This window comes from Vicia villosa, linkage group LG7 (genome assembly GCF_029867415.1).
Source record: "Vicia villosa cultivar HV-30 ecotype Madison, WI linkage group LG7, Vvil1.0, whole genome shotgun sequence".
In the NCBI taxonomy this organism is placed as follows: Eukaryota; Viridiplantae; Streptophyta; class Magnoliopsida; order Fabales; family Fabaceae; genus Vicia; species Vicia villosa.
Window position 1 is genome coordinate 100214780 of NC_081186.1, and position 19539 is coordinate 100234318.

At 32.4% G+C, this 19539-nt stretch overlaps 3 protein-coding genes across 3 annotated transcripts; 2 read left to right on the top strand and 1 right to left on the bottom strand.

The window, feature by feature from the left end:
• Positions 1-1376: 1376 nt before the first annotated feature.
• On the bottom strand, positions 1377-4409 carry LOC131618022 (uncharacterized). Its single transcript, XM_058889291.1, has 5 exons — positions 4136-4409; positions 3873-3989; positions 2917-2951; positions 2315-2415; positions 1377-1742 (listed from the first exon to the last, which is right to left on the bottom strand). The coding sequence occupies exons 1-5, from the start codon at positions 4315-4317 to the stop codon at positions 1656-1658; spliced, it is 522 nt and encodes a 173-aa protein (XP_058745274.1). The 5' UTR covers positions 4318-4409; the 3' UTR covers positions 1377-1655.
• A 6265-nt stretch (positions 4410-10674) lies between these two features.
• Positions 10675-13750, top strand: LOC131616152 (uncharacterized). Its single transcript, XM_058887408.1, has 8 exons — positions 10675-10952; positions 11027-11083; positions 11620-11695; positions 12161-12240; positions 12404-12453; positions 12555-12639; positions 12869-12967; positions 13161-13750. The coding sequence occupies exons 1-8, from the start codon at positions 10707-10709 to the stop codon at positions 13383-13385; spliced, it is 918 nt and encodes a 305-aa protein (XP_058743391.1). The 5' UTR covers positions 10675-10706; the 3' UTR covers positions 13386-13750.
• Positions 13751-14035: 285 nt separating this feature from the next.
• On the top strand, positions 14036-15487 carry LOC131616153 (glycine-rich protein A3). Its single transcript, XM_058887409.1, has 3 exons — positions 14036-14191; positions 14651-14949; positions 15042-15487. The coding sequence occupies exons 2-3, from the start codon at positions 14661-14663 to the stop codon at positions 15239-15241; spliced, it is 489 nt and encodes a 162-aa protein (XP_058743392.1). The 5' UTR covers positions 14036-14191; positions 14651-14660; the 3' UTR covers positions 15242-15487.
• Positions 15488-19539: the final 4052 nt, after the last annotated feature.

A 19539-nucleotide genomic window follows, 5' to 3' on the forward strand; every position in this document is an offset into this window, starting at 1 on the left:
TTCTTACTAGAACAAGTTAACAAACCATCTATCATTGGACCCTCACTAATTGGTATAATCACATCAATTCCATCAAATCCATCTGCAATAGCAGTCGTTCTTTCATCCTCACTATCGTTCAACCCTTCAACTATCTCTTCATCACTAACATCTAACTCAACCATTTCATTCACACACCTAAGACTGCTTCCACTTGCTTCGTGTTCCACAAACATTTTTCCATCAACTTGCATCGCACAAGCATAAGCAGCGAAATCATAAGCATCCTCATCATTCTTAATCTGGATAAAGTTAGGATCTATGGCGGTGATTTTCGTCCACAATCACTACAACCCTTCCAAGTAGAGATGTCAAAATGGGCTAGCCCTAATGGATAGCGAGCTTTTAAGGGCTGGGCTAAAAATGCCCAAAAAAATATGGGCTCTAATTTTTAGGCCCAAACCCTATGATTTTTCAGGCCTAGCGGGCCAATCCATATGGGCTAGCCCATTTTGATAGCTCTACTTTCAAGTTACCCCACCCATTTACTTTGTTACGAATGTGAATCAATGTCCACTTTTCAATGTGTTCCCCAGAATCTAATGTAGAAACACCATCTTTGTATATCGTTTCACCATCACTCAACATTACGAACTCTCTTTTATGGTGAAAAACAACGTTAAACAGTTATTTGTTCTGAAATTAAATACTAAATGTAAGGCTCAACCCAACAATGCATGTTGGATTCAAGTAATATAGACAGAAATTCAAACTTACCTGAGACGAATCACCTGGATCTTCACCGTTCTCAGCCATGATTTTGTCTTCCCCGATCAATTTGTCTTCTCCCAAAAAAAGTTTTCCAACTTTGAACCTTAGGTTATTCTCTGGGAGTAAAAAGGAATATATATTTGATTTTATTTCAGTTTTCATTTAATGTATTACATAATAATTCAAGTCAGCAAATCTAAGATGCCACCTTGCAAGATTTCCCACGCCCAGACAGCCAAATATAGAATAGGGACTTTTGAAAACAAAATCATTGTTTTATAAGGGTGGAATCACAAAAAAAATACTTCAGGGGAAAATTAAAACTCGCCATAATGATAGGGGGTCGTATATTTAACCCTATTTATTTTAATGGCCGAGATTTACTCGGCAGTTACAGTAGAGAATCCATATATGTAAAATGGTCACAAGACTAGACTACATCTTTGGCATTTTCTTCTATCTGTTTGGTTAATTTTGTCATAGAGGAATAGCTCATTGGTAGATGATACCCCAACTGTAGACGAGGTTTAGGAAAAACCATCTGAATATACACTACAAATCTACATAGCTATGAGGAGAGCAATAGAAATTACAAGTCTACATAGCTATGAGGAGAGCAATAGAAATGGTTCAATATCTTGGCTGGTCATAACTTCAACAAAATGAAGTAGCATTAAAACCAAACAACCACCTTCTATACATTATAATTATCCTTATTCTTATATTATTACATTAGAAACAGAATCAACACAGTCACATGTGCTTTACTCAGTGTCCAATCAATGTCAAAACTTTCTACATAGAAAATCAAAGCATATCCTGCAGGTTTACGCAAGATTGTCGTGCTGACGAATGTGAGCATATTTGGAGTGAAGGGGTAGGTACTACGAATATCAGTCCAAGCTTCATGAAGAAACTCCATATGGAAGAAGCGCAGCAGCCACAATACGACCTTCTTCATTCAGTATGTTGTAAGTTGATGCCGCGTTTCTCTGTAAATAATAGATGATAAATAATTTCTCTGTAAATAATAGATGATAAATAATTAAATAACGTAACATTTGAAAATTTAAAGAGAAGCAATCAAGCTGGCAGTGATCATCTTTTTGGTTAGTTTCTCCCTAATGACATTTGGAATTATTTGATGTGAATTGTGTTCCAGATAATAACCTTTAAGAGGCAACAATATGATGTAGCAAGATGGTAAAACATGATCAAACATATGTGTAAAACCCGATTACACTGCCAATGTACATTTATCAAACTCATAATCTATAAGTATAACTACTATGCATTCATTGATTCAGATAAAGTTATACCCAGGACACAACAAATGACTCTTCTAACATATACATCCTTATGATTTTATTTTGATCCAATGTTGCCATGTCATTGTAAAAAGTTTGACATATAGATGTTAGCAGTATACTCAAACTCTTTCAATGATGTGGAAAATATAATTGAATGATATTGTGAAATATTTTATTAAACACAAATAATAATGCACCAACAATGTAAGGTGAAGTAAAATTTAGATCTCATAAAATAAAGCAATCATATATACCGAATCAACAGCTTCTAATTTCATGCCAGTAGAGCGAATAAACCGTCTAATTTCAGGATCAACATGTTGAATGTTCCTTCCACAGCCAACAATCAGAATCTCTGGCAAATAATTCTTCCAAATTTCAGTTAATATAGATCAAAAGCAATTTGATAAGTGGCAATAACATTAACTTAGTAACATAACGAGCAAAAAGCAGGGTCTTGTAGTTAATTCAAATTAATTAGCTAAAAAGGACACTAAACCCATGGGAGAAAGAACAATAGAAAAGAGAATTACACGAGTTCATCAAAAAGTGGAATCATGTTGTTTCAAATAATCAAGACAGTGGGATTCTCGTCAGCTCTAAGGTCCCGACTTAACACTTAGAAACTACAAGTACTATATGCATAGGGATCATTAGTGTAAACCACTTCACAAGTGAATTAGAAAGTAAACCATGAGTTAAGTAATTTTTTATCTATATATAGAAGAACACATTATCAAGTATTCCCATAAAGCATCCGGGTAGGAAAAATGAAAGGAAGCAAAGAATTGCACCCAAAAAAGGGAAAACCAGAAAGTTAAAGTAAAGAAAGAATTGTGAAACTGAAAAAACCAACCTGGGATGGGGCGGACAATTTGAAAGAGTGACAAGCTGTAACAAGAAAAAAATATGACAACAAATAAGATATCAAAGCAAGATAATACAATCAAACTTGAAACTAGAGCAAATAAATTGTTAGTATGACTTATGATGCATTCACTTCTTGATGTTTCGCTGCATGTTTGGTGATTATCACACAAAAATAGATACACCCAGTTTATTGGAGGACAGGTAATTAATCTAATGATTTATTGCCATTTATCAGAGTCTATCATCTATTTCTCTTGGTAAAACGAACATTATCGATATAAGAATGTTACTACCATGGACATGGGTGTAATTACACAAAACAAAATAGGATTAGGAATACAATCATTCGACGGGAAATGGGGATAGCCACACAGTAGAGAAGATAGTAGAATCCCGTCTTACAAGTACTAATAAGAGGAGTATACCAAATTGAGTGTAGTCCAATAGTTAGAGGCGAAGAAAATTAAGGAAAACTAAATGTAAAACTTTTAAGAGAGATTAAGAGGTTAACAGTTTACTCGGGAGACCTAATAGTACATTACAGAATTTTACGGTGTCAAGTGTCAACCAATTCATGTAGCTGACTTCACCTACCGGAAAAAGACTTGATTGTTTTTGTTGTATCATGCATGTCATAAGTTCATTCTCAAAACCAATGATGATATGCAAAATAAAGAAATATAATGAATGCATGAAGTACTAATCCTGCCTATGGTATCAAGCCCGGATAAAAAGAGAGGGTTGTGTTAGTCTGTCGACAACCAGCATAATACTTAGTGGAACTTGTATCTATGACATGGATAAAAGATGTAATCAACACATTAAGTACTATCCACAATAAAAGGATTTGTAGAGAAAGCAAGAAGCAAGAGAAGAATGTAAAAATACTCACTCAGAAAAATGAAGAGCAATAGTTAGAGAATAAGAAAGGAAGAAACAAACCTATCAGCATTGATCTCTGAAAATTTCTGTGGTTTCCAAGACATGATCAAATTTCCAACACAAAGCAAACTTCCTTCATACTCAACACCATTTACAGTAAACCCAGTATCATTAAACCTGCAATTTCATTTCATTTTTAAAACAAACAACACATTTCATATGAAAACTAACTAAAAAACAAAATTTTGAAACACTCCATTTTTCAAAATAGAGAGAAAATTCCGAATTGATTATGTAGAATGAAAGAGAGAAAGAGAGAGTACCCTTGGAATCGGAGTTGGTCTTCGGGGACATTGTCAATGAGGTTGATCTGATCGTACAAAGAGAAAGCGCGCCGGAGAGAGGGTAAGGGATTGTGAGGAGGCTTGAGCTTGAAAGGCTGTTCGTTGCGGAGATTGCGTATGAGGTTCGGAAGGGTTGTTACTGCTTTTTGCCTAACAGCCATGGTTGTGTCTCTCGCTTTCTTCACAACCCACAAGCGTCTTGTTTCTGGGTCATCTCAGTGCTCGACAACCATTTACGGATATCTACCCGACCCGACACGACCCATTTGTAGTTTACAATTATTTACATTTTATATAAATTATTAAAGATTTGTGCAAATTACTTGATTTTTTTTTTTGTTTTTGCCATAATTTTTTATTAAATAAGTTGTTGTTCGAAGCGGTGGAAAACTAACGAGAATTCTTATTAAATAGAATTATTTTTTGGGACTGAGTGTGTTGTGATGAGTGATGACATGAGTTTTTTATATGGATTACATGGGTTGTTGATGTTATGTTGGCGATGATGAAAATTAATAACTTTGAAGTTATTTAATAACTATGTTGTGCTGATTTCAGTTGTGTTTATGTATTTTTTATTGTGATTGTGTGGTAATTTGGAGAGTGAAATATGAGAGTTGTCACTGCATTATGTTAGGATCAGAGAGGGGTTTTAACACATTGATATTGATATGCATGCTTCATGTATCATTTGAGTTGTGTCAAGAGGTATGTTCACTAGTTCATAGAGGGAACTAGTGGCTTGTCTCAAGCTTAGAGAGAGAGCTTGGAGCTCAGAGAGGAGGCTCATGGGTTCAGAGAGGGGACCTGATTCTTGAGAGAAATAAATATTGAGTTGGTACCACATGCATATGCATTAAGTTGCTTAGTTGAGTTGTATAACATAAATGAGTTGTATGCTTATTGTCGATTTGTGTGTGGTTGATGAGATGGGTGTGAGAATGTGTTATGTGATGTTGTATGCAATTATTTGTAGAATATATATATATATATATATATATATATATATATATATATATATATATATATATATATATATATATATATATGTATTTTATACTCTACCTTACAATATGTACCATTTACTTTATTAAAGTGATTTTTCACCCCTTTGTTGTTATTGTTGTGTGGTATGTGCTCCTCTTCGGAGTACATATAAGCAAGTAAACGAGCAGCTGCTTAGAGTGGGAGGATGACAGCAAGTTGTTCTTCTTTCCTTTTTGTTTTGCGTATTTAGATTACGTTGTTTTTATCTGTAAAATTGGACGGACAAACTATACTTCTTTTGTTTTGTGCGAAGTTAATTCTACATTATTGAAGTTTAATAACTATCCCGTTGAGTTGCTTTGAAGTTGCCATGAGTTGGATATTATACTCTATTCTAATTATTTTATGAAAGTTTAAGACCTTATGAGACTAAAGTTGACTTTGATATATTTCATTATTGAATTTGATATGATTCCGCTACAATGATACCCTAAGTGAAGGTGAGCATGTGATGACAGGTGTTAAATATTTTATGTTATAATGTGTTACAGAACATATGTGTTTGATGTCGAGTAACATTCTAACTATGAATATGTGATTCCATATGATTTATTTTATAATAATAAGTGTGGGGTTTTAGGGTGTTACACTATACAAACTAACATGACTATTGCTCATATTGACTATAATAAAGAAATTGTTGAAGATATGGAAAGCTATTGCTCATGAGGGTACCTAGTGGAGCATAACCTTATGGAAAGGCGAAGGTCAAGTAGGATAACGAAAATGTGTTCAAGGGTTAACAATTATTGTGAGAAACACTCGTAGAAAAGAAGAAAGAAATGCACTCACTAGTAGAAACTAACTCTCAAAAGATTGCAAAAAAAAAAAACCTTGAACACTTGAAAACCCTTATATATGCAAAAGAAATCAACAAACAGATCACTTAGAGGCAGTAAGTTACAAGATCTACAGTCAGATTTTTCCTAGGGACCGTAAACAAACTCAAATGCACCATGAGGAAACACCATACCCTAACATGTACACCTAGAGTCACGCGTTCCAAAGAAGTGGTGAAACGTTTCAACAACGGGAAAACATTTAATGCATCTGTTCCTCACTACTTTTACAAACGATCGAAGCGTTTCCACTTCTCTCCAAGAGAGAACATCATTACCAGAGGTCGCCCACGACTTCAAAGACATCCCATGCTATTTCACGCCCGACAAGCCTAAGTAAGTCTAAACAAAACGACCCAACGTATAAAACCAACACACATGAAATTCAATATGTATTTTTCTGATTTCCACTTTTACTATCGTCATCTTGAATATTGAACTAACTTGAACGTGAGAGTGTTAGCCTTGCAGATCCAGTCCACGCCGCAATATCAAAAACCAACACCACTAATTCAAAATTCCTTACTATCATAACACACTAATTCTAATTACAAAACGAAAGAGGATCTCTATCCCTAGCAAGATGCACTTTAATTATTTTTAAATTTAAACATACATAACTTTAATATTATTTTTTCCGTCACAAAATAAATGTTGTATCTGATAAAATTATTTGACCTAAAACAATTGTGGCTTTTAATTTTTAATGCAATTCTAATTTTTTTCTTCTAATTCTTCCTTTTAATTAATACTCTCAATTTATTATTTTTTCGCTATGTATTTATGATAGTTCAAATACACTAATAGTAAACAATGATAATTTATTAAAAATACTATCTTAATATATATAAATGGAAGGTTGTCATGATGGCAACCCTAGCCACATGTCAACCTCATAACAACTCTAAGCATAAACCCTAATTTTGATTTTACTACTTTGACCTTACACCCTAATTTTAATTTTACTATTTTAACCCTACATTAAGAATAAATATAATAATAATAATAATAATAATAATAATAATAATAATAATAATAATAATAATAATAAAACCAAAAATAATAATATAAATAATAAGTAATATATATATATATATATATATATATATATATATATATATATATATTGTCACAATCTTAAATTTATTTGTTATTAAATTGATACAATATTAGTAATTAAAATAATTATAATTATAACAACTACAATAATAATTAAAATAATAGTAATCATAACAAAAAATAATATTAATAATAATTAAAATAATATATATATATATATATATATATATATATATATATATATATATATATATATATATATATATATATATATATATAAGAGATATCTATTGGAAGGTCGATTCATATGCGAAATTTTTTATCACTTTTATGTTTTATATTTCTTATTCATTTTCTTTTGATCTTCGACATCATAATTTTGAATGTCTTTTGAAATGGATTGTGTTAAAGAAAATAGTTTGATGATTCTAATATTAATTATATATGAATGTTGTAGAAAATAGTTTAACGATTCTTATATTATATATAAACAACACTATTGTGAAGCTTCTTCAATAAGGTATGTACGCTTTTTTCTCCTGATTGCTTTTATATGAATTTTAATGTGTAAATTATAAAATTAATAGTTGTATACTTCTCTTCAATCAAACAGTTAATCACATATTTGAAGAACTCTGAAGTAGGTGCTGATCATAGAACATGAATATTAATAATAATTAAAATAATATATATATATATATATATATATATATATATATATATATATATATATATATATATATATATATATATATATATATATATATATATATATATATATATATATATCCCCCAAAAAAACTTAATTCAAATTCTTATTATGAAAAAAGAAATAGTTCATACATTAAAAAATTATTATGTTATAAATTCATTTGGTAAATACATTTTTTAATAATATTGTAAGATAATATTTCCACATCATATAAAAGTTTTAGGTGTCACTCTCAAATGCTTCACTCTTAGTATAATGGTACTTTTTTTTCACTCCATATGTTTATTTAATATATTTATTTTTGTTTATATACATTTTATGTTTATATTTTTATGCTAGCTCACGAGAATGTTTAAAATTAGAAGGTATATATACTTATGCTAGCTCACAAGAATATATTAAAATATGTTATATATATGTGTATTAGATTAATTTTTTAAATGTCAATTTAAACAAAAATTTCTAAATTTTTCAATACTTTATATAAAATCAAGCATATAAATTAAATTTATAACTATTTATTAATATTTTAAAATTCAAAGAAATAAATATATACATATTTTAAATTTTATTCACATAAAATTTTTATTCTCATTCAATTTTATTAGATACGAATATTGTAACTTAATAACTTTTAATAATAAATGTGTAACAACTCTTAATAGCATGTCTGATAATAATAATTACTTTTATTTATTTTTAAATAAATTTATAACATAAACCTTTAAAATACTATTTTTATATTATCATTTATATGTGACTATTCACTAACTTATAACATTGATAAAAAAATTAATTAAAAAATTGATTAATTATTATTTTATTAATTCGAAATAAATTTATAACTTATTCCTTTAATTGGAAACAAATTTATAACTTAAACCTTTTATTAATTATTATTTATATGTGACCATTCACTAAATTATACATTAATGTAAAATTTTAATTAATAAATTGATTGCTTATTATTTTCATTAATTGTTAATTTTTCATCCATGATTTTTATTGTATATATAAATATGTGATTCTGAGCCATCTTTACTTTCTTAATAAAAAAAACACTTTAGTCTTTATTTTGTAATATTCTTTTTGTTTCTCTTTGCAATGTCAAGGTTTTGAAGATTTATAAGAGATATCTATTGGAAGGTCGATTCATATGCGAAATTTTTTTTATCACTTTTATGTTTTATATTCCTTATTCATTTTCTTTTGATCTTCGACATCATAATTTTGAATCTCTTTTGAAATAGATTGTGTTAAAGAAAATAGTTTGATGATTCTAATATTAATTATGTATGAATGTTGTAGAAAATAGTGTAACGATTCTTATATTTTATATAAACAACACTATTGTGAAGCTTCTTCAATAAGGCTTCTTCAATAAGGTATGTACGCTTTTTTCTCCTGATTGCTTTTATATGAATTTTAATGTGTAAATTATAAAATTAATAGTTGTGTACTTCTCTTCAATCAAACAGTTAATCACATATTTGAAGAACTCTGAAGTAGGTGCTGAACATAGAACATGATGAAAAGGTAGCGTTTGGAGTATTTTCATTTAGAAGATCTAATGATCATGTCGTTTATTGGAGATAGTAAAGGATTGTTTTTATCTTAATGCTACTAAAAAAAATTTCGTTATTATTTTTTCTTTTCAATTTAACATGTGGATTAACAACAAACATTTTTTAATAGATAAAATGATATTAGAATTATAAAGGTTTATTTAATTTATTTTTGTTATTAAATAAATTATTTTAATAGATAAAATGATTTATACAATAAAATGTATAATTTCTTACAAATAAAAGTCTACATAATTTATATATGTAAGTAGATATAACAAGAATTTGTGTAATTAATTAACCTTACATATTATATACTAAAAAAGTATAAGTATTTTAGACATTGTAACCTTTAATTCGAAAAAAGTAAGACGTTGGATCTAAATTATTATTTGTTAATTGAAACATGTAGTTGTTAACTAATATTTTCACAATGTCTTCTATACAATCATAGAGAGAATAAATTATTTATGTATAAATATCCTACTAAAATCAAGTAATGAATCATAAAATATTATATTTGTTTTTCCCATAAAATCAATAAATATAACATATTTTTACATTTCAATAAACAAAAAAAAATATCATTCTTTCGGTTCAATGCCAAACTATCTAACTACAATATAATAAAAGACTAAAGTTTATTCATAATAGAAAATAAAATGCATTATAATATTTGATAAATATATGGTCTAAAAAAGAAATTTGGAATTAATACTATAAATTGCTTTTGTTAATATACATTATAAATTGGAATTATTTTATAAAATTTTCTAAAACATAGTCTACTCACTATCTCATATATTATGTATGGAAGAACTACTAAAATAACAACTTTAATAAAAAAAAGTTATTAATAATAAAAATTATAATATAAATACAAAATATAGGATTTTAGATAAAATATATTAAAATATTATATAATTTCTCTTTAAGGATCAAATTTGATATATCAAATTTAAAAATAACAAATTTATAAGTTAAAACAATAAAAATTCTCATACTTCTAAATATTATTCTTAATTTTAAATAAACAAAAATTAAATATAATATTTTTAGTATATTTTATAACATATTCAATCACTATATTAAATTATATATATTTTTATAAAATATTTAACCTATATATTTTAATTACACCCGTGCAACGCACGGGTAATTTACCTAGTTCTCTTTTATTTATAGTTTTCTCTTTTAATCAAAGGGAAATAACTCACTATGATAATTATTTTGAGAGACGGAAGATAATTTAATCTGAATTTAATATGGATTAATGATACAAATAAACATATAGTTTAGGCGAGGGATTGAAGTGCAAAGAGGAATGAATGGGTTGTTGTTGTGGTTGGAGAAAGTTGTATGGCATTGGTACTTCACTTTCTGCACCAATGTTACCACTCTCACTCTCACCCTTTCGTCCTCTCTCTTCTTCTCTTCCATTCTCTTCTTCTTCTTCCTCATCCATTTCCCCACTAGTACAAGACCTACAACAACAACAACAACTAAAACCGCAATTACGAAGCTCACAGCTCGTCGCATTAGAATACGCTGACCTCAACCTCTCCAACAATTTGGTTTGTATATTCATTTTCACTTGCAATTATCACTTCAAACGGATAATATTAACACGTTTTATCTCCAATTTCAGGAACAGGGTCATGTCAGAATCAGGCAACATGTTAATCCCCTCAGTTCTTCTTTCGCTGTAAACTTCCTTTACTCTACCAATTCAAATAAATTTTCTCCTTCATATTTTATTCATATTCATTTCTAGAGTTAAACATGTTCTTAGTGTGAATTATAAAGCACAGACACCGGACACAACACTGACAAAATGAATAAATTGAAAGTGTCCGACCCCGACACTGACACATTTTTTCCAGAGGTATCGGTGTACAGAGGAGTTGTGTAGACCAATACTCTTAATAAGTATTGTGAAACCAGACATAATATGCATTTGGTTCAGTGAACCCTTCTGTCTTTCATTGTTGATGAAATAGTCTTTTTCTTTAGGATAAAGCTAACATGTGCCCCAAGGGCACATGTTAAGAAACTTAAATATAGTAAATTAGTATTGAAAAATGTAATAAACACATTAATTATCAACTTTTTATGAAAACAATGCACAATTTTTTAGATAAAGTTTCTACATTTAGCTCTTAACATGTGCCCTAAGGGCACATGTTAGCATGACCCTTTTCTTTATTATAATGATTTTGTTTGTTTTTCTTGATTTGATAGACTCCTGCACAAGTACCAGACTGGAACCAGGTTTTTGCAGACCCTGCATTGCCACTCATGGTAGATATTGGATGTGGTAATCTGAATTTCATTCATAAATTTGTTGAATTTAGCATCTATGTTATTGATTGCCATTAGCTTGGATATCATGTTTGTATAAGTTGATATTATTGCACCATAGCATCTTGTAATCAAAGTGTCAAATATTTTCACCAGTTTGTTTACCTTAATATCAAGACACAATTAATGGGTCCAGTATGTTGTCATATACAGAATTATAGTCACGCTATAGTGCTATTGCGTAGTGGAGTATAAACAGTCTCTATTGTTTCATGATACAATGTTAAGTACAAAGTTTTGTCGAATATCAGCTATTGCGGTGCTGTAGTGTACTAGAATCACAGAATTTTAACAAACCACTATTTTCCGTGATCCATAATTGACAACATTGTGAGTAGATCTAGGACGATAAAATAATTGTTCCACTGCCTTTTAAACAGCACACTTGATCCAGCATATCTGTTATTATTGATAATGACAGGCAGTGGCAGGTTTCTTATGTGGCTTGCAAAAAGGACACCTAAAGTGAGAAATTATTTGGGATTGGAAATACGGCAAAGGGTAAGGAAACCTATTCTTTCGATCTCTTTTTGTTTTGAATGCCCTTGATGATTGCTCCCTTCCCTTCTAGTAAATTTCAATTTCTTATCTTGTTACGGCATATTCAACTTAGAATAGAGGCGATATTGTATTGTATGATTGTATAATTCGGTTTCATGTGCAGATGGTCAAGCGTGCTGAGTTATGGGTAAAAGACCTGGCTCTAGATAACATGTACTATCAATCCTAAACTTTATTTGATTGCCAAGTTAAACATATACACTTTATTTTTAACAATGCGCAATAATGACTGTTTTTTTTACACTAAATTGCAGACATTTCTTGTTTGCAAATGCTCCAATTTCTTTCAAGCAATTGGTAGAATCATATCCCGGGCCCTTACAGTTAGTTTCAATTTTGGTGAGTCTTTATAAACGCACCGAAAAGCCTTTTATTTCCAAAGGCCTTTTATTTCCAAAGCGCGCTGAGGTTTTACTTCCAAAGGCCTTTTATTTAGTTAAATGATGTCGCCCAACACATGCGATGTCTAGATTTGTCCCACATAGTTAGCTCGGTTGTTGAGCTAACGAACACCAACAAACATTACCAGTAGCTTACTACTAACATTTTTATATCCAAAAACATGCAGTGTCCAGACCCTCATTTCAAGAAAAAACATCATAAAAGAAGAGTTCTGCAGAAGCCTTTGGTTGGTGCTATTGTAGATAATTTAACTCCTGGAGGACAGGTATATTTTCTGCATGCTCTAATATATTTATACTTCTTAGGTCGTTCATCATTAAGGAAGTTCAAATTTACCTTGTATACAATTTGTGGATTAAGCGATTAGGCCGTGTGAGAATTCCGACATGTTTTTCTTTTATGACGGGAAACTTCTGAAGGGAATGAAGTAATTCTGTTTGTTGTCTTGTTTATGACAGGTGTTCATACAGTCTGACGTGGTTGAAGTGGCACTTGACATGAAAAACCAGTTCGATGAAGTTGATGCACTAAGTCACATAGATACTTTGAACCCTGCTATACCGTGTGATAGTGATGGATGGTTATTAAGCAACCCTATGGGAATTAGGACTGAGAGAGAGATTCATGCAGAATTTGAAGGAGCAAAAATCTATCGAAGGTTGTACGAGAAGAAGCAGATATGATTGATTTGTCAAACTTTAGTGCAATTCACCAGATCTGACGCGTCTGAATCAAATCTTAGCAGGACACTTGGAATTTTATTGTGTCTGATCTGATGTGCTCTTATATGCTCAAAAAACTTCAACCACGGGAGAAAAAGTACACAAATGCTCTTAGAATGCAGAATGCTTTACCAGAATTTTCTATAGATACTAATTTATCTCATTTACTTACAGTGGATTCTGTATTTTGAAATATAATTTGTTGGTGTCATTGAGAAGTTATATGAATGAGTTAATGGAAAAGATTGTGTAAAACAATTTGATATTTTTTCTTCTTTTCATAAGAAAATGTAATCTGATATTCTGTTTAAATTAACTCTATTTGATTGAACTCATCATATTTTTGCAAGCGGTTAATTTGGTGTCGGTGTTGCGTGTATTAAAAAAAAGTGGGTGTACAGGAATATTTTTTTGTTTATTAATTAACTTTTTCTATCATATCAATTCTAATTATTCTAATTCATATCTTCCACTCGCTCAGTGTGTGAAATGAGAATAAATCCCCTACACATTAACAGCATAATATAATAGTCTAAGTTTCCAACGGAAGAAAAAATATACTAACAATTATGCTTTCAAAATGTATATAGACATAACATATATATATTCCATATTGCGTAGAAACAACGAGTGCTTTTTCAAAATAGAGAAATTATAAGTATAAGAATAGGTGAAGTTTCACATCCTTTAACTTTTTGCGGCACCAACAATAATTCACTTATCACCTTTGGATGATTTTACAGAGAACATTTGCAGTTTTCCATTGAGTAAGCACCAAACAATAGTTAATACAACTTTTTTCTTGTTGCATGTTACTAACAAAATCTTGTTTGTTGAAACATTTCTTGGTTTTATATGAAATCATAGCAATATATGTTTCCTTTTTGGATTCAATCCTTTACTATTGCACATGAGAAAATGAATTTCTATGAGTTAGTTCTATTGGCATAAACACCGATGAGATGAGTCTCTCTTCTGGTTATGAAACATTGACACACAGATACCGGACACGACACTGATACATTGACATTTATAATAATTTAGAAAATAAATAAATTGAATGTAATCACATGTATCTGTGTCGTGTTGATATTAGACACTGACACGCGTCAGACACCATGCACTTTTATTCAGAGGTGTCAATAAATTACTTAAATTTTTGTTACAGAAATATGATATGATATGATGAATTTTTATATTTTTGCGAATTTCAAACTATTTTTAAGGTGAATCAAGATGAACAATGGTAGAAACAATCAAGAGTCTACTGAGAGAGGTATGTTTTCACATATAGCAGGCTATCCAGCAGCACCAGCCTATCCTCCACCACATGGTTCCTATTCCTGTCCACCTCAAGGAGGCTATTATCCACCACAAACTGCATATCCACCACAAGGAAGTTACTATCCTCCCCAATATCCACCACATGCAGCAGCAGGGTATCCACCTTCCGGTTACCCTCATTCAGGTTATCATCAACCATCTTATCACACTCCACATGCCTATCCGTCCGCGTATCCTTCAGGTAAACACGATCATCCCAATTTGTTATCAGAAACAAACATATCAGTGCATACAAACAACCTTAAGATTTACCGCATGTTGGTTAATTTATAGGACGTGGAGCCGGTATAGGATTGTTCGCAGGTTTGGCGACTGCATATGGTGCTCATCATATGTCATATGGACATGGAGGTTATCATCATGGTTATGGACATGGGAAGTATAAGCATGGAAAATTTGGCAAACATGGGAAGCATGGTAGGTATGGTTATGGCAAGTTTAAGCATGGAAAATTTGGCAAGAAATGGAAATGATGCAGAGGACAATATATATAATTCAATATGCAACTTTGAGCATGAACTTTTATATGAATAATGTATGCTAATTGCTATTAGTAACACACTAAGTTTCAATTTGATGTTTGCAATAAACAATTTGCTCATTTGGGATTACAAAACCTTTTGTGCAAAGTTATGTGAAGTTGTATGTATGGTAAACAAGTAATAACATATTGGGAAGAGACTGTCTTGTGAAATTAATGCATTTTGTTTAGTTGGAAATTTTAATATGGTAAACAAGTAACGAATGGCCTCATTTACGTTTGTTTGATATAATAACTGTGAGGTATAATTTTTTTTTTATTATTTGTAATAATTTGTTTAAAATCTCAATTTAACTTACTGATATATTTTTACATAGAAACTATAAATTTTGTTGGTTACTCAGAACATAACTTAATATACCCAGTGAGATATTGGATCGAACTCTAGTATGGTCGAAGAGTAGCTTCTTGGTTCGACAGGGTTAAGCATGAAGTCGAAGGTTGTTCACATGCTTGTGTCGAAGATGCTAGGGTTGTTAGCATGTTAAATTAGGTTTTAGTGTTTAAACCCTAATTTGTTAAGTTAGCTTGTTTATTAAGTCGGCTTGTGTAATGGGCCTTGTGGAAAAAGCCCATTAGTTAGTATGTTAGGTTTTATTATAAATAGCATACTAGTCTCTCATCATTGCTAAGCTGCAAATCCTAATTTAGGGTGAGAGAGGTTATTTGTTATTCTTGTAAACTTGTAATCTTGTTTTAAGAGAAAGTGAAAGAATAGCAGTTATAACCAATTCTTGTGTTCTTCTTCTTCTCCCTAATTCCCTATTATACTTTGTTATTGGTATCGTTTTTCACAACAAATTGGTGCGGTGAGCGTGGAGAAGATGCCGTCAACAAAGTATGAGATTGAAAAATTCACCGGAGTGAATGATTTCGGTCTGTGGCGCTTGAAGATGAAAGCCCTACTGGTTCAGCAGGGTTGTTTGGAAGCGTTGAAGGGAGAGGCAGCCATGAATGCTGCATTAACGGCAGCGGAAAAGACAACTATGATCGAGAAAGCACACAACGCAATTTTGTTGAGCCTTGGTGATAAGGTTCTCCGACAGGTATCAAAGGAGACGACAACATCAGGGTTATGGGTGAAACTTGAAAGTTTGTATATGACCAAATCGCTGGTAAATCGACTCTACCTGAAGCAAGCTTTGTATTCATTCAAGATGATTGAAGACAAAGTATTGGCTGAGCAGTTGGATATGTTCAACAAGCTGATTCTTGATCTTGAAAATATTGATGTGAAGATCGATGATGAAGATCAAGCGCTGTTACTATTGTGTTCTTTGCCTAGATCACATGCTCACTTCAAAGAAACTCTCTTGTATGGAAGGGAGTCCCTGACGTTTGAAGAAGTTCAATCAGCCTTGTACTCTAAGGACTTGAATGAACGAAAGGAGCATAAACCTTCGACTGTTGGCGAAGGTTTGGCCGTTAAAGGAAAACTCTTACGAAAGGATGGTAAGTTCGACAAGAAGAAAGGAAAAAGCCAGTCGAAGTCTTACAGTGGCGAAGCATCTGGCATTCGATGTTACCATTGTAAAAAGGAGGGTCACACAAGAAAGGTGTGCCCTGAACGCCTGAAATATCATGGAGGTAAGGATAATGGCAACGCTGCCATTGTTCAAGATGATTTCGAATCATCTGATGTTCTTGTGGTTTCAAGCAGTGACTCTAAGAGAGAGTGGATTATGGATTCAGGTTGCACTTGACACATGACTCCAAACAAAGACTTGTTCGAGGAATTATGTGATCAAGATGGTGGATCAGTATTGCTGGGAAACAACAAGGCTTGCAAGATTGCAGGTATTGGATCTGTTAGATTCAAGCTCCATGATGAGTCAATAAGGTTGTTGACTGAAGTCAGGTATGTTCCTGATTTGAAGAGAAATCTACTTTCTCTTGGTGAATTCGGCAAGAAAGGATATGTTTTCCAAGGAGAGAAAAGTATCCTAAGAGTCATGAAGGGTTTGAAGGAAGTCTTGAGAGGCGTGAAGAAACAAAGCTTGTATACCCTTGAGGCTGAAGTTGTAAGTGGTTCGACAAATGTTGCATCCACGAAACCTTTGTCGAAAACAGAAATCTGGCACATGAGATTAGGCCATGTCAGTGAAAGGGGTCTGGTCGAATTAGGGAAACAAAATCTGCTTGGTGGAGACAAAGTCGAAAAGCTGAAGTTTTGTGAACCCTGTGTACTTGGAAAATCTTGCAGAGTGAAGTTCAACAAAGGCAAATCAAGAACACATGGATCCCTTGATTACATCCATGCTGATCTTTGGGGGCCTGCAAGGTGTGCATCACATTCTGGGGCAAGGTATTTCCTATCCATAGTAGATGATTATTCCAGAAAATTATGGGTATTCATCCAGAAGACTAAGGATGAAACTTTTGAGAATTTCAAAAGTTGGAAGACTCTGGTTGAAAATCAAACTGGCAGAAAGGTCAAGAGGTTGAGAACCGACAATGGCCTTGAATTTTGCAATGAGGCATTCGACAGTTTTTGTGCTACCTCTGGTATTGCAAGGCATAGAACTACTACAGGTACTCCACAACAAAATGGTTTGGCTGAAAGGTTTAATCGAACTATTTTGGAGAGAGTCAGATGCATGTTGACTAGTGCGGGGTTAAAGAAGGTGTTCTGGGCTGAGGCTGTTGCGACAACAACATATCTGATAAACAGATGTCCTTCGACAACGTTAGATATGAAGACACCTGAAGAAGTTTGGTCGTGACATCCACCAGATCTCGACAAACTGAGAGTATTTGGCTGCATAGCCTATGCTCACATTAGGCAAGACAAGGTCAAACCTAGAGCTCTGAAATGCATGTTCATGGGATACCCAGAAGGAGTCAAAGCTTATAGGCTATGGTGCCTAGAGCCAGGTCACAGGAGGTGTATCATCAGTCGAGATGTTGTTTTCAATGAAGCTGAAATGGCTTTTAAGAAAACTGATGATGTTGGTCGAAGTACAGAAACATCTGACGAAGAGCTGGAACAGGTAGAGATTCCTGTTGAGGTGGAGCATGTTGATGCTGAATTGCATGTCCCTGATGAAGTCGAAGAAGAAGCAGAAGAAGCTGAGGAAGTTGAGGAAATTGACGATGACTACCTATTGTCGAGAGATAGGTCGAGAAGAGTCATCAAACTACCTCAGAGACTTGGGTATGCAGATCTTATAGCTTATGCATTAATCTCTGCCAGTGAGGTTCTTGATGATGAACCAAGAGATTATAAGGAAGTTATGAGGATTCAAAATAAGACTGAATGGCTGAAGGCCATGGATGATGAGATGAAATCTCTTCATGATAATCACACTTGGGAACTGATCAAGAAACCTGCTGGGGCAAGGTTAGTCAGCTGTAAATGGATTTTCAAAGTTAAGGAAGGAATTGAAGGAGTGACGTCGAAAAGATACAAGGCAAGGCTGGTTGCAAGGGGTTTCACTCAGAAAGAAGGTGTCGACTTCAATGATGTGTTCTCTCCTGTTGTGAAGCATAGGTCCATTCGAATGTTGCTTGCCATGGTGGCATAGTTCGACCTTGAACTGGAACAAATGGATGTGAAGACTGCGTTCTTGTATGGTGATTTAGATGAAACGATCCTGATGAGGCAACCTGAAGGGTATGTCGAAAAGGGAAAGGAAGATTATGTGTGCAAGCTAAAAAGATCTTTATATGGGCTGAAACAATCTCCTCGACAGTGGAATAGGAGATTCGACAAGTTCATGGCACACATAAGTTTCATTAGAAGTCATTTCGACCATTGTGTTTACTTCAGATTTCGACCTGGTAATTCATTTGTTATATTGTTGCTTTATGTTGATGATATTCTCATAGCAAGCAACAGTGTCGAAGATGTGATGAGGGTGAAAGCTGAACTCAATAAGGAGTTCGATATGAAGGATCTGGGAGCTGCTTCCAGGATTCTTGGAATTGATATTCGAAGAGATAGAAAGAAGTCGAAGTTATGTCTATCTCAAGAGGCATATCTACGGAAGATTCTTGAAAAGTTTGGTATGTCGAATTCGAAGCCAGTTGTGACTCCAACAAACCCTCAATTCAAGCTGAGTATTGATCAGTGTCCCAGTACTGATGTCGAAAGAGCCTATATGATTAGCATCCCATATGCTAATATAGTCGGTTCTTTGATGTATGTTATGGTTTGTACTAGACCCGACATAGCATACGCAGTAAGTCTTGTAAGCAGGTACATGGCGAATCCTGGAAAGGCTCACTGGC